Source organism: Macaca thibetana, chromosome 8, assembly GCF_024542745.1.
Source record: "Macaca thibetana thibetana isolate TM-01 chromosome 8, ASM2454274v1, whole genome shotgun sequence".
Taxonomy (NCBI): Eukaryota; Metazoa; Chordata; class Mammalia; order Primates; family Cercopithecidae; genus Macaca; species Macaca thibetana.
In genome coordinates this window covers 138,543,148-138,555,898 of record NC_065585.1, presented here as the reverse complement: position 1 = coordinate 138,555,898, position 12,751 = coordinate 138,543,148, and the positions used below count along the sequence as shown (strand labels likewise).

General features: G+C 39.5%; 1 protein-coding gene across 1 annotated transcript in view; it reads right to left on the bottom strand.

Moving 5' to 3' along the window:
* The window catches only part of CSMD1 (CUB and Sushi multiple domains 1), a 2,043,790-nt gene that overhangs the window by 621,783 nt on the left and 1,409,256 nt on the right, over window positions 1-12,751 (bottom strand). The window contains 1 exon segment of the mRNA XM_050802644.1: window positions 9,548-9,672. Coding sequence (XP_050658601.1) covers window positions 9,548-9,672 — 125 coding nt within the window.

Sequence of the window (12,751 nt, the reverse complement as noted above, 5' to 3'; positions counted from 1 at the left end):
TTGGCATGGTCAGTCTGCATTTCAAGTTCTTAAAAAGTACATCTGAAAAACATTTGCAGGGGGAAAGTCATTTGTTACAATCCTACTGACAAGGTAGGCTCAGCCCCGCATTGACCCAGATGTTCCCTGCTGGAAGGATCCCTAAAGCTGGTCCTGCCCATGGCTTTGAGTCCTAGGTGCCTGCTGTGAAGCTGGCCCCTCACTTGGCTTATGAAAATTGGCTACCAACATCTCATGAAATGCATCTCATGCATTATGTTTGATCTGTGAAGTAACTTTTAGTAAAATATGCATAGGAAACCATTCCTCCACCACATTTTCAGGCCTCTGAAGTACGGAGTTTCACATAAAGCGAGTCATGGGCCCAGTTCCTTCACAGACATTCTTACCAAAAGCTTGCAAATGAACCCATAATGTTTCTTTTTAAATTTAGAAATCTCTCTCCACCTTTGCAACATATTTTAATAACAAATTATTTATTTTTTGCATTTTTTTGTATTAAGCCATCAAAATGGTCATCTGAAATGAATATTGGGAATATTCAGGCCAGAGATTTGTGTCTGGTTTGTTCATCTGTCTAACTTCACCAATTAGAACAATTTTTAGAATCTGATAGTTTCCTCAATAAATATTAGCATAGCTTCTGAATAGGTGTAACAGCCTTAAGTCACACAACCTAACTGTAATGATGTAATTCTAACCCTCCTCCTTAGCACATTGTTGAAAGCTTGTGCTCCTTTCTCAGTGTTTGCCTTTCTAAATCTATTCCAACCTAATCATCTGCTTCTTTACCATCTGATGATGCACCCCTTATCTGGCTCATTATGATTTATTTAGTTATTGCTTCCTTGCATCTAGGGTTTTCTACTAGTCAGAATAACTCTCAGTTTTTTAACTGGAATGACTGCAAGTTCAACCATGCATTTGTAGAGTCCTTATTAAACAACCACCCTGTGGCTTGAGCTATTGTGATTTCCACCAGCTGATGTCCACACGGTGGTGAACAGAGTGTCTGTTGTCCTCTAGCTGTCTTGCAGCTCACCTTATTACCTGGGCCAGGAAAGATTACATTAATTTCTCTGAATTTCATCATGGAGAGAGAAGAGCCAGCACACAGCCCTACATTGAGCACACCCACATCTTCCCCTCCATCAGCTTCCCTGATGGAAGGATCCCTAAAGCTGGCCCTGCCCATCGTTTTGTGTCCTAGGTGCCTGCTGTGAAGCACCAGAAGGGTATGATTTCTCATGTCTATCATATGTTAAACTTGTAAAAATGTGGTATTTGGAAAAAAGAAAAAGAAGAGCTAGAGAAGAAAATGGGACAGGCTGAGAAAGAAGAGATGACACAGGGCTGAGCTTCATACTGAGTAGATCCAATGAAGGAGTGTCAAGGAGCTTTGGGGATGATCTGTTAGGGATGTCTGCTGTCCTCCCTTAGAAATCCTCTAGTTAAATAGGCAAGGGTGCAGCAGCCTACAAGGCAGGAAGAATAATGGGTGTCGAGAAAATCTCAGCAATGCACGCAGGCCCTTGCAAAAGAAGCAGATGGCTACCATCATCTTATCTAAAAACCGTATCAATGTTGCTTTGTCGCCTATTGGGGGGATCTATTTGAATACGAATTTATCCGAAGTTCTGGGAATTCACGAAACGATGCCATAAGATCTGACTCAGAAACCTAGACATCTGAAGGCTTATCACCTGCCTCTCTCTTCACTCACGGACTCTGCTGGGTTTTCACTTCATGCAAAGAACTGATTGGGTAGATCCTCACGCAGGAGACAGCCCAGGGAAGCTGTTCTGACTGGGACTGGACAATTTCACAGCATCCTTGGAGGCAGGGAAACTCCTGTCCTTCCCTTAGCTTCTGCACTAAACAGGCATTCAATTAGTCAGTGAAGTAGGTGATTAAGCAGCATAATTAAGTAACTACAACATACGAGTGCCAAGCCAGTTTTTAAAACAAGATCTCTCTCCATAAGCTGCCATAGTGGAAATGTATAGACTCACGTTTATACAAACTATAGAAGAATGCCTCTTTCTAGTCTTGCAAAGGCCTTGCCTCTTGGAAATATAACATCTAATAGAGAGTAAAATTCACTGACATGCTTGATAAATGTACTTGGATAATAACTGTGACCTAATGTACACCTGATGTTACTTACTTGACAGTTTTCCAAACCTGTAAACTCAAACTTCACTTACATCTATTCTGTCTCCTCAGTAAAAGTAGAATTCACAGAATGATAAATTGGAATTATAATATGTCAGGAGGGAAAGTGGAAAGGGAGAAGAAAACTAACCAATTTTGGATGCCAATGCGTGCCATTTTGACATTTATCCACTTAATCCATGAATATTTATTAAGTATAAAATAGGCTTGTTTCATGCCATTTATCTTACTTAATATAAAGTAATAACTTATCTGTTTATTTAAATGCAGTTCCAGGAAATCTTACAGTTGTATAGTAACTACTCAATCAAATTACTTGAAAGAAGAAAGATTCTAATTGATTAAATTTAAATTAGTGGGATTTCAGGGGTCACGTTAGAAGCTTTTTTTTTAAAGCAAATTCATAATTATATTGGATAGTCTATTTCTCATATGTTTTTAGGAGAAAACATTTTTATCCAGCACAAATTTTATGTCCACATTTTCAACCATAATGAAGTTAATACATCACAGAGGCTAAAAGCTTCCTTTCCTTCACCACACCCGGTTCCAGGCCTGGCTTAGGTAGTTGGTAGCTGTCTCATCTTAACTTATGTAATTTTAAGCCACTCAGTTTATTTAATAAGAATAATCATAACTCCACTTATGATTGCTCTGAGGATTGAATACAAGAAGACAATAAAGCATTTACTACATGGCCTGACATGGCATAGCATGGCCGGGCACAGTGGCTCACGCCTGTAATCCCAGCACTTTGGGAGGCTGAGGCAGGTGGATCACCTGAGGTCGGGAGTTTGAGACCAGCCTGGCCAACATGGTAAAACCTCGTCTCTACTAAACATACAAAAATTAGCTGAGCATGGTGGCAGGTGACTGTAATCCCAGCTACTCGGGAGGCTGAGGCAGAAGAATCGCTTGAGCCTGGGAGGCAGAAGTTGCAGTGAGTCAATACAGCACTACTATACTACAGCCTGGGTTGACAGAGGGAGACTCTGTCTCAAAAAGGAAAAAAAAAAAAAAAATAAGAAAAAAAAGTGTACATGCAGTGCTCATTATGAGTTGAACATTGAGGGTAGGGTGGAGAGAGAACAAAATTAAGTTTCTTGCCTTCAGCAGGAAATTAACAAACACACACACATACAATGTCAGAAGGAGAAAATAGCTTTGAAGAAAGGCAGATAGAAGATTTGTAAAGCGAGGGAAAAGGCCTGCTCTGTAAGAAGTGGTTATGGAAGGACGTGGGCTCAGATGGCATCTGATGAAAGGCACAAATGGACAGTCACACGGATACCTGGAGGGAGGGGATACTCCAGAGAGGGGAAACCAAGCGCAAGAATCCTAAGAGAGAGGCATCCCTGGCCTGCTCTAGGAATGTAAAAAGCTAACTGAAGGTTAGCTTTCAGGGTATTTTATGTCAATACAGTATGAGAGTAGTGTAAGATACAAAACTATATTATTGCCAATAACTTAGTAAAAATAATAAGAAGAAAAATATATTTTCTCCCAGGTGACCTTCAGGTAAAAAGTATAAAGCTTCAGGAGTCAGGAAACAACAACAGAAATTTCTCAAAATTCATGGGAATTAAAAAGTTAACCTTGTGTTTGTCTCTCTAAATCTCTGAGATAGCGGCTACCTGATCAAATACACAAAATATTATCCTGACACGGACACTGAATCTGTAACCTGGTAGAATGAAGAGTCATCTTTTGAGGTAAATGATCTTCTTATTACTCTTTAAAAGGTCATTTCTACATGGACAGAAAACACAGGTGGAAAAGAAAAGAAAAACTTGTAAAAGTTTTTGGTAAATGATGAGTTCATAAATTAAGAATAATTTTTAGCTAACCTAATCTGAAATTCCAAGGCAATAATAACTTTTTCTCTGGCTCTGGCTGGCTCCAATTAGCTTCCATGAAACCACAGTTACAACTGCCAATAATACTTTATTTTTCTTAGAGGGCTTTTCATCTCAGGGAGCAACTCAAAACATTAACTCTACAGATCAAAGAGCATTAGCATTGAAGGAAGTTCTCTACATAAATTGCCCCTAAAGACTGATGGAATGAAGTACCAGCCTGATCATTTTACTTAAAAAAAATACAACGAGATACTCTTCTCTCCATTTTGTTTGCTTATTTTAAAAATCTACTGCCAGTTAAAGATACTCACACAGTTTTAAACAGCTCATAATGTTTTACCCTGCAAAAAAAATCATAATGGTTGTTTTCATATTCCTAAATGAAGTAAGCGTAATTTCAAACAAAATCACTTGTATAATTACTGAGCTATGACAACTGTTCATCTGTTTGGTAACAGGAAGAAAAGGTAATGTTGCCCCGGTTCTCAGAGCTAATTAGCTAATGTAAGCATTGGTTAACCACACCAGCCGCCAGATGCAAGGATCACTTCTGACTCACTGCAATGTATCAAATGCTTCCATCAGATATTCCTGCTCCCGAGGAGGCATGATCATTCCTTCAGAGTTACAGACCCTTCATGAAAATAGGAACCTTGAGAGTCAGTCCTTCCTGGACGCACCTCGCTGGAATAGATTTATGCTCAGAATGGGCATGATGTTCGGATCAGGGGCATTTTATTGTATTTGATAGATGGTTGAGTGGAGAATACGTGGCAGAAACGATCATTATTAGGCCACCTTTAGAGGATGAATTAGGAAAATTCAAAACTATGATGCTGTCTTTTTTTTTTTTTTTAGATGAAGTTTTGCTCTTGTCCCCCAGGCTGGGGTACAGTGGCACGATCTCTGCTTACTGCAACCTCCACCTTCCAGGTTCAAGTGATCCCCCTGCCTCAGCCTCCCCAGTAGCTGGGATTACAGGCGTGCACCAGCATGTCCAGCTAATTTTTGTATTTTTAGTAAAGACGGGGTTTCACTATGTTGGTCAGGTTGGTCTTGAACTCCTGACCTCAGGTGATCTGCCCACCTTGGCCTCCCAAAGTGCTGGGATTACAGGCGTGAGCCACCGTGCTGGGCCAATGCTGTCTTTTTAGATACTATTTTTTGTGGTAATGGCAGAGTGACAAATGAACTTGGAAAATGGTCCCTGATGTACAGAACCTATCGATAGCAAAGAACGATTCCCCGTAGTCTGTTTCAGGTAGCATTTGTCCGTTTTCCTGGACACTTTAGATATCTGACGTTATCTTTTTATAGAAATAGTTATAAAAGCTCCACTTTTATAAATGTTTTTCAGCTCTTCTCTAATGGATGAATCCATTATTGGAAGCAAATTGAGACGCTACTTAAAAGAGGGAATGGTGACATACTCAGGGTTCCTAAAAGTTGTCAGCCTGAGGAACTTACGGATTTTAATTGAAGGGTGTTCTACAGAGGGATGCCAGCCAGGAAGGGGGGGCACAACTCACTGGGCTCATTTCTCCTCTTCACAACTACAAGGGTGTTCATGGCTCTTCATAGTGAGGAAGAAAATCACCCCTGTAAATGTCTAAACTTGTGCTGTCACATGTGGCAGCTGCTAACCACACGTGGCTACTGGGCACCTGAAATGCAGCCGGTCTGAGACGAGCTATGCTCTAGGTATAAAATGCACACTGGAATTCCAAAACACAGTATGAAAAAAAGAAAATATGTAAAACATCTCATTATCACATTTGTATTAACTATACGTTAATGTGATACTATTTGGTAGTCTTTGGGTTAAATAAAATGTTACTACAATTCAATTCACCTGTTTCTCTGTACCTTTTTAGTCTAGCTACTAAATATTTCAAAGTCACATACATAGTTTGGGAAATAAACACATACTTTTCCCAGTTATTCAATCCAGCACTAACTTAGGTGCTCCTGTGAAGGGATTTTGGAGGCATAAATAATGTCCCTTATCAATTGACTCTAAGTTAAGGAGATTATTTTGTGTGGCCTTTACATAATCATTTGGGAAGTCTTTAAAGAGGGCTTAGAATTCCCCTTACAGAGAGACCCCTGCCTGTGGTCAGCAGCTTTGACCTCTTCCCGGGGAGCCTGGCCTGATCCCTATCTTTCCTTCCCAACAGCCGGTCTTTCAGAATTCAGATATAATGCCAGCCCTACCAACCGTGTGAGCCAGCTCCCTGATATAAGCCCATACTTTGGTCTCCATCCTAGTGGATTTGCTTCTCTGCTGGAATTTTTACTCACAGAGTCAAGTGCTTGGGCATGAGGTGTTGCTGAAGCAAACGTGGGCACAGCTTTGGAACTGGGTAGTGGGTCAGAGCTGCCAGGTTTGGGGAGTGTCATAGAGGAAGCCTCAGGTGCCTCGGATAGACGGCTAGTAGAAATCTATCTTACAACGATCCTCTTGGTGGGACTCGGAAAGAGAGACATTCCTGGAAACTGAAAGAGGTGGCAGAAGCTCAGCAGAAGTGGTTCTGTGATTAGGTGGGAAGCAGGGTGTTCAGTGACCAACACAGATGAACTGCTAAGGAGATTTCCAGGCCATGTGTCCAAGAGGCCGCTTGATTTCTTCTTGTTGCTGATGCTAAAACACGATAGGAAAGACATAAATTGAGGGGAGGACTGTCAAACACAAAGGAGTCAGGGCTGGATGATTTTGAAACTTCTCAGCCTCTGCAGATGGCAAAAGAGGCTGAAATTTGGAAGCGAGAGCTGTGGCAGCATTCGAGACAGGAAAGGCAGAGTGTGTGGTTGCACAGCCGTGCTCTGAAACCTCAGAATGACCGTAAGGTCAGAACACAAGTATTACCTCCTAGAAAGGATACTTTTTAAGAAATTGAGGGTTTCTTATCCATCTTATCAATGGATGCAACTAGATAGCTAAGGAGCATTGTCCCTTTGATGTCTCAGCAGGAGTCCAAGATGGAGAAAAGATTATCTCAAAAATATGTGAGAGCGTGGCCTTTGTCTGAGTCAACACTGGTAAAACCCATCCACTATAAAAACACTTCCTTAGGAATTATTTCCAGCACTGTAAGTTATTATTTCAGAAAAATAAATTAAGTTTATTACTTCAAATACATTTTTCGTTCTTACTAAATTTATTACAAGTAATAAACTTAAAAAGAAGTTAGGAACTATTCAGTGATGATCAAGGTATATCTAACTTAAGTAAAACAAGGGAATCGTCGGTGAGAAGAGAAGATGGATGAAGTCGGGCACTCTTTGCCTGTGGAGTATCTAACTTAAGTAAAACAAGGGAATCGTCGGTGAGAAGAGAAGATGGATGAAGTCAGGCACTCTTTGCCTGTGGAGTATCTAACTTAAGTAAAACAAGGGAACCGTCAGCGAGAAGAGAAGATGGATGAAGTCGGGCACTCTTTGCCTGTGGAGTATCTAACTTAAGTAAAACAAGGGAACCGTCAGCGAGAAGAGAAGATGGATGAAGTCGGGCACTCTTTGCCTGTGGAGTATCTAACTTAAGTAAAACAAGGGAACCGTCAGCGAGAAGAGAAGATGGATGAAGTCGGGCACTCTTTGCCTGTGGAGTATCTAACTTAAGTAAAACAAGGGAACCGTCGGCGAGAAGAGAAGATGGATGAAGTCAGGCACACTCTTCGCCTGTGGAGTTGAAAGGAAGAGGTAGAGCCTTGGCGGTTACTAGCAACTTTTCCAGAAACCAAACCAAACACACCGAGCCACAGAGGCCCTGTGGACAAAGTGTTCTCTTCCAAAATATGATCACGTGGGACACTTGGATCGACGAGAACAGAAAACCACAAAGAATCCTCTTCTGATTCTCTCTAAGCGTGAGTAGCTGAGGGGTTGAGAAGGATGGGAGAAATGTCTCCACCTTCAGCCTGGATGGAGCAGCTGTTTCCTAAGACGTAAGCACCTCTGAGCGTGTGATATGTTTGGAACAGGATACTGAGAAAGTGCTTTGAGTTTAAGACGAGAGTCAGGGCCAAGGAAGGCAATGTCATGGGTTAACTTATAACATCAAATAATATAAAGGCAAATATTTAAGTTACTCTAAAATATTGATTTAAAAGCAACATGTAAAAGAATGCACCTTTACTATTTGTCAAAAGTGAACTTTAAAAATAATGAAGTCTATTTCTGGGATATAAGAGCAAGAAAACTATCGAAGGAATTTTTTTTTTTCCCCTAAAGGAAAAATAATCCATGTGACTCGTCCCTCGTGTGTAGTTGGGAGGCTTGTGCATCAGCAGCTCTAGTGGGAACATGAATTTTAGTACGGTTCTTTGAAGTGCTTAAGAGTCTTACATTAGAACTGAAAAATGTACAATCAAAGTAGTCTAGTGACAAAAAGAAGGGGACAGCCATGTGCCTTTCTTTGACCAGAGACTGCTGACTCTGTGAAGGGTCTCCATTTAAGAGGTGACAGCTCGCTGTCAGCTGGGCCATACACCCACCCTGCCCGGTCCCAAGTGGTTATAGGGACCAGGTACAATACAGTAAATGGTGCCAAAGAGTATTCCTAGCTTAGATGACAATAGTGACATGTTTGGCAACTAGTTAATTTCACAGGCACTATGCTTCCTGTACCATTATTTTTTTTTATAACTAAAATGCTTAAAAGTTTAAAATGTATAAGTCCATTCACATGAAAAGACTATATGGAAAGATAAGGTATTCTTACATATGAAGCTTTCCTTTTTAGTCAAACTAGTGCTTTTCCTCCCAAAACTACCAGTTTACAGAAATCATTTTACGGCCAAAATGCAAAAACAAAACCTCCAAACCTAGCATTTCTTTAATTTTATATTATTTTTCATTTTAAAACAACCAAAGTAATTTTCTTCTGGCTTCAATATGATTTCTGTAATTCTGGTAAGAATTGGTATATACTTCATAGCAGTAACAAATAAACAATTTAACATTTGCTGACTACATACGTTTTATTTGAAAATGATGATGATAATGATGAATATTTTACCCTGCTAACTATGTTAGAGATTAAAGATCATTCACTAATAAAATGATGATTTGGAATCGGGTTAATAATTCCTTTCATTACTACATGTAATTAATACCTAAAAAATTCAACCTCACTGCAATGGGAAAGTGAACTTTTTAGATTTGCGGGGCGCACAGAAACCTTTCCGGCAGGTCCAGCTGTGGAACACAGATTGATACACATGCACACTGTGTGTGTGTATAGATAGATGCCAAGTTACAGTGAGCACGCGTGGCTTTGCTCACATCTGTCCTCAAATGTAAAACACAAAAATATTCTTGGAAACGTTAGCTTCTTAACAAATTCCAAGGAAAGATTTCTGTTATCACCCACATCACTATGAAAATGTACCTTACTACCAAGTGGTACTCTGCCTGTAGACAATGCTTCATGCTTAAATAGCATATTCAGAAAAAAAAATGCCAACCCTAAAGAAAGAGATAATCCGGGCTTTACCCCACCACAGGTGCCTTACCTCGGCAGATGGGCCGGTGGTCACTCCAAGCGGCGAGCGTCTCTGTAACTCTCTGACAGGTGATGCTTTTGGATCCCTGGAGCACGTAATTGTCCTCACAAGAAAACTGTACATTTGCACCAACCCTAAGCAGTTAAAAAATAAAACAAAAAACCCAAATTATTCACAGAAGACTTCTTTAGGAAAAAAAAATCAGCAAAATGGCCGCTCTGACGTTGCGCAGTTAAAACAGCATAAGACATTAAGCAATCTATTTGGTATGATTTATAGAGGCAACCCTGTGATTTAGCAAAGGTTATAAAATCAAAAGACTTGGGTTCAGATTCCTGTTCTTCCACCTTCACAGCTAAACAAACATATGAACCTTAACTTGTCACGACTAAGATAGAAAATAAAAGCAAAAATGACCTTACTGAATGTTGTGGCTTTAATAAGAAAACAAATGTGAAGAAATTTTGTACCCTGAAAACAAGAGGAAGTTGGATGTCATTCATCATGAATAAATATTTTACAAAAACAAGAAGTAAAAAAGTCTAGGTTAAGAAAATATCTCAGTAAAGAACATATTTTACTATCACACATGTTAATTATATTTAAAAGAGAGCTAGTGATATTATATTTCAGAAATTCTTATAGGAAAAGAATGATTTGTTTTACTTTTCTTTCTTTTTGTTGTTGTGTTTTTGTTCGTTTTGTTTTTAGACGGAGTCTCGCACTGTCACCCAAGCTGGAGTGCAGTGGTGTGATCTCAGCTCACTAAAACATCCGCCTCCCGGGTTCAAGCGATTCTCCTGCCTCAGCCTCCCGCATAGCCGTGACTATAGGTGTGCGTAACCACGCCTGGCTAATTTTTGTCTTTTTAGTAGAGATGGGGTTTCACCATGTTGGCCAGGCTGGTCTTGAATTCCTAACCTCAAGTGATTCACCCACCTCAGCCTCTCAATGTGCTAAGATTACAGGTGTGAGCCACTGAGCCCGACTGTGTTTTAGAAGAAAGCAATCCATCCAGCCTGGAGTTAGAGAAAAAACTGTCCTGGCTCCAGAGCTGCATCTGCAAACATGGAGCTTTACGGTTGCAAACATTAACAAAACCCTGTCACAGAACACCAACTGGACAGCTGCATTCAAAAGTGTGAGAGGCAGAGATCAGGTTTGAACACCACCCAATTACTTCTTCTGAGCCTGGCTTCTGGCATTGAATGAAATGTAGTCTTATTTAACTATCTGACAAGCCCATTGTTACAAGAGGAAATTCTACTCATGTTTTTAGTTGAGAAACCCCGGGCTGTTGTTGAGGAAACAGAAGTGAAATAAGGAGTCTTTGCAGGAAAAGAAGCACAGCTGTCAGTGTGGATGGATGAAGTTAATAATAGAGACAACATAGGGGAAACATAAATAGATGCTTTTCTTTCTTGCTGAGTGAAAAAAAAATCCATATCTATAATACCAGAATAAATATCATTCCAGTAACATTGCACCAGCATCCCCCTATGGCATCTATGAAACACTCTCTGGGGATTGCCGTAGATGTCAACAACAGCCGTCAAATCAGAGTCAAACTAATTGGGAAAATTCTAGGTTAAACAAAATTAAACACCTTTCTTCTTTTCTAAAGGAGTGTCTTATCTTAATAAAACTTAATATGCAAAAGCTTATTTTAGAAAATAATGAAGAGAATTCAAAGGATGTAGACTTTTCCAGATTTATCTGTCTAGGAAGCTCTTTTTTCCTCCAGGAATCCAGGACAACTAGAGTTCTGTGGAACTAATTTTGAGAAACCCAGCATTGTAAGAACATAATAGGTACTAATTTCAAATGTGAAAAATATAAAAAACAAAACCCAGTCATTATTCCCATTTTAATTGCTAGCCATAACACTTATTTAAGACATCTGTAATTGTAGACATATTCCGCCACCATAGTTTTTGCTCATTGATCTGTGTTTAAACCTCATCTAAGAATTTTTTTAAAGACAATTGCTATATCTTTGTGTTTTCTATTCCAGGTATCAATCTCCAGTTCTTTCTATTTACCTAAATTTTAATATCCATAGTTTCCACCATTCTTTCGATATATTTTCATTGAACATCTACCATGTGTCACGCTCTAAGTACCAAAGCAGCAGAAGTGAATAGCACAAAACCACAATATCATGGAGATAACCTGATAGTTAAGAAAGAAAAAAGTAACCAAACCAAACATAAAGAAAACAAAAAAGTGTCACAATGCACCATGAAGAAAATAAATAAAATGACACGAGAGTCCTCGGGTAGGAAGAGTTGGAATTGGAGTGTGGCCACTTTTTCAATGATCCCCTTAACCTAAGCCCCTGATATTTAATGTAACATTCCAGGGGGGTTCAAACAGAAAGGGAGGGATGGGGGGCATTGCTTCAACCTAGCAAGCACTGTATTTCAGTGACTGCAGTACACAGCACATCACTGCTTAGTCGTGGAGGGCTCTGTGCTCCTATAAAATCTCTCTCTTTTCATGCATTATTTTCCTACATCCAACCAATATTCCTTTAGGTATAAGTAGCAAATTGTATTCTGTTTTGAGAAAAAAGCAATCAATAAGCCTAAATCCCCAAAGCACAAGCAACACAGGCAAAAATAGACAAATGAGATGACATCAAACTAAAACCCTTATGCACAGGAAAAGAAACAAGCAATAGAGTGAAGAGACACCCTACAGAATGGGAGAAAATACTGGAGAACAAAATATCTGGTAATGAGTTCATATCCACAAATACAAAGAACTCAAACAAGGAAATCACAAGAAAACAAATCATCCATGTAAAATACGGGCAAAGGACCTGAATAGACATTTCTTTAAAAAAGACGTAAAAATGGCCAACCGGTATATGGAAAGGTGTTCCGTGTCATTAATCATCAGGGAAATGCAAATTAAAACCACAGTGAGATATCAACTCACACCTTTTAAGATGGCTATTATAGAAAAGACAAAAGATAATAAGTGTTGGTGAGGATGTGGAGAAAAGGAAACCCTTGTACATTGTTGTTAGAAATGTAAAATATGTAAATTAGCATACTCATTACAGAAAATACTATAGGGGGTCCTCAAAAAATTAAAAATAGAACTCCTACATGATCTAGAATTTCACTTCTGATCGTACATCTGAAGGAAATGAAATCAACACGTTGAAGAGATATCTGCACTCCCGTAGTCTGCAGCATTACTCGC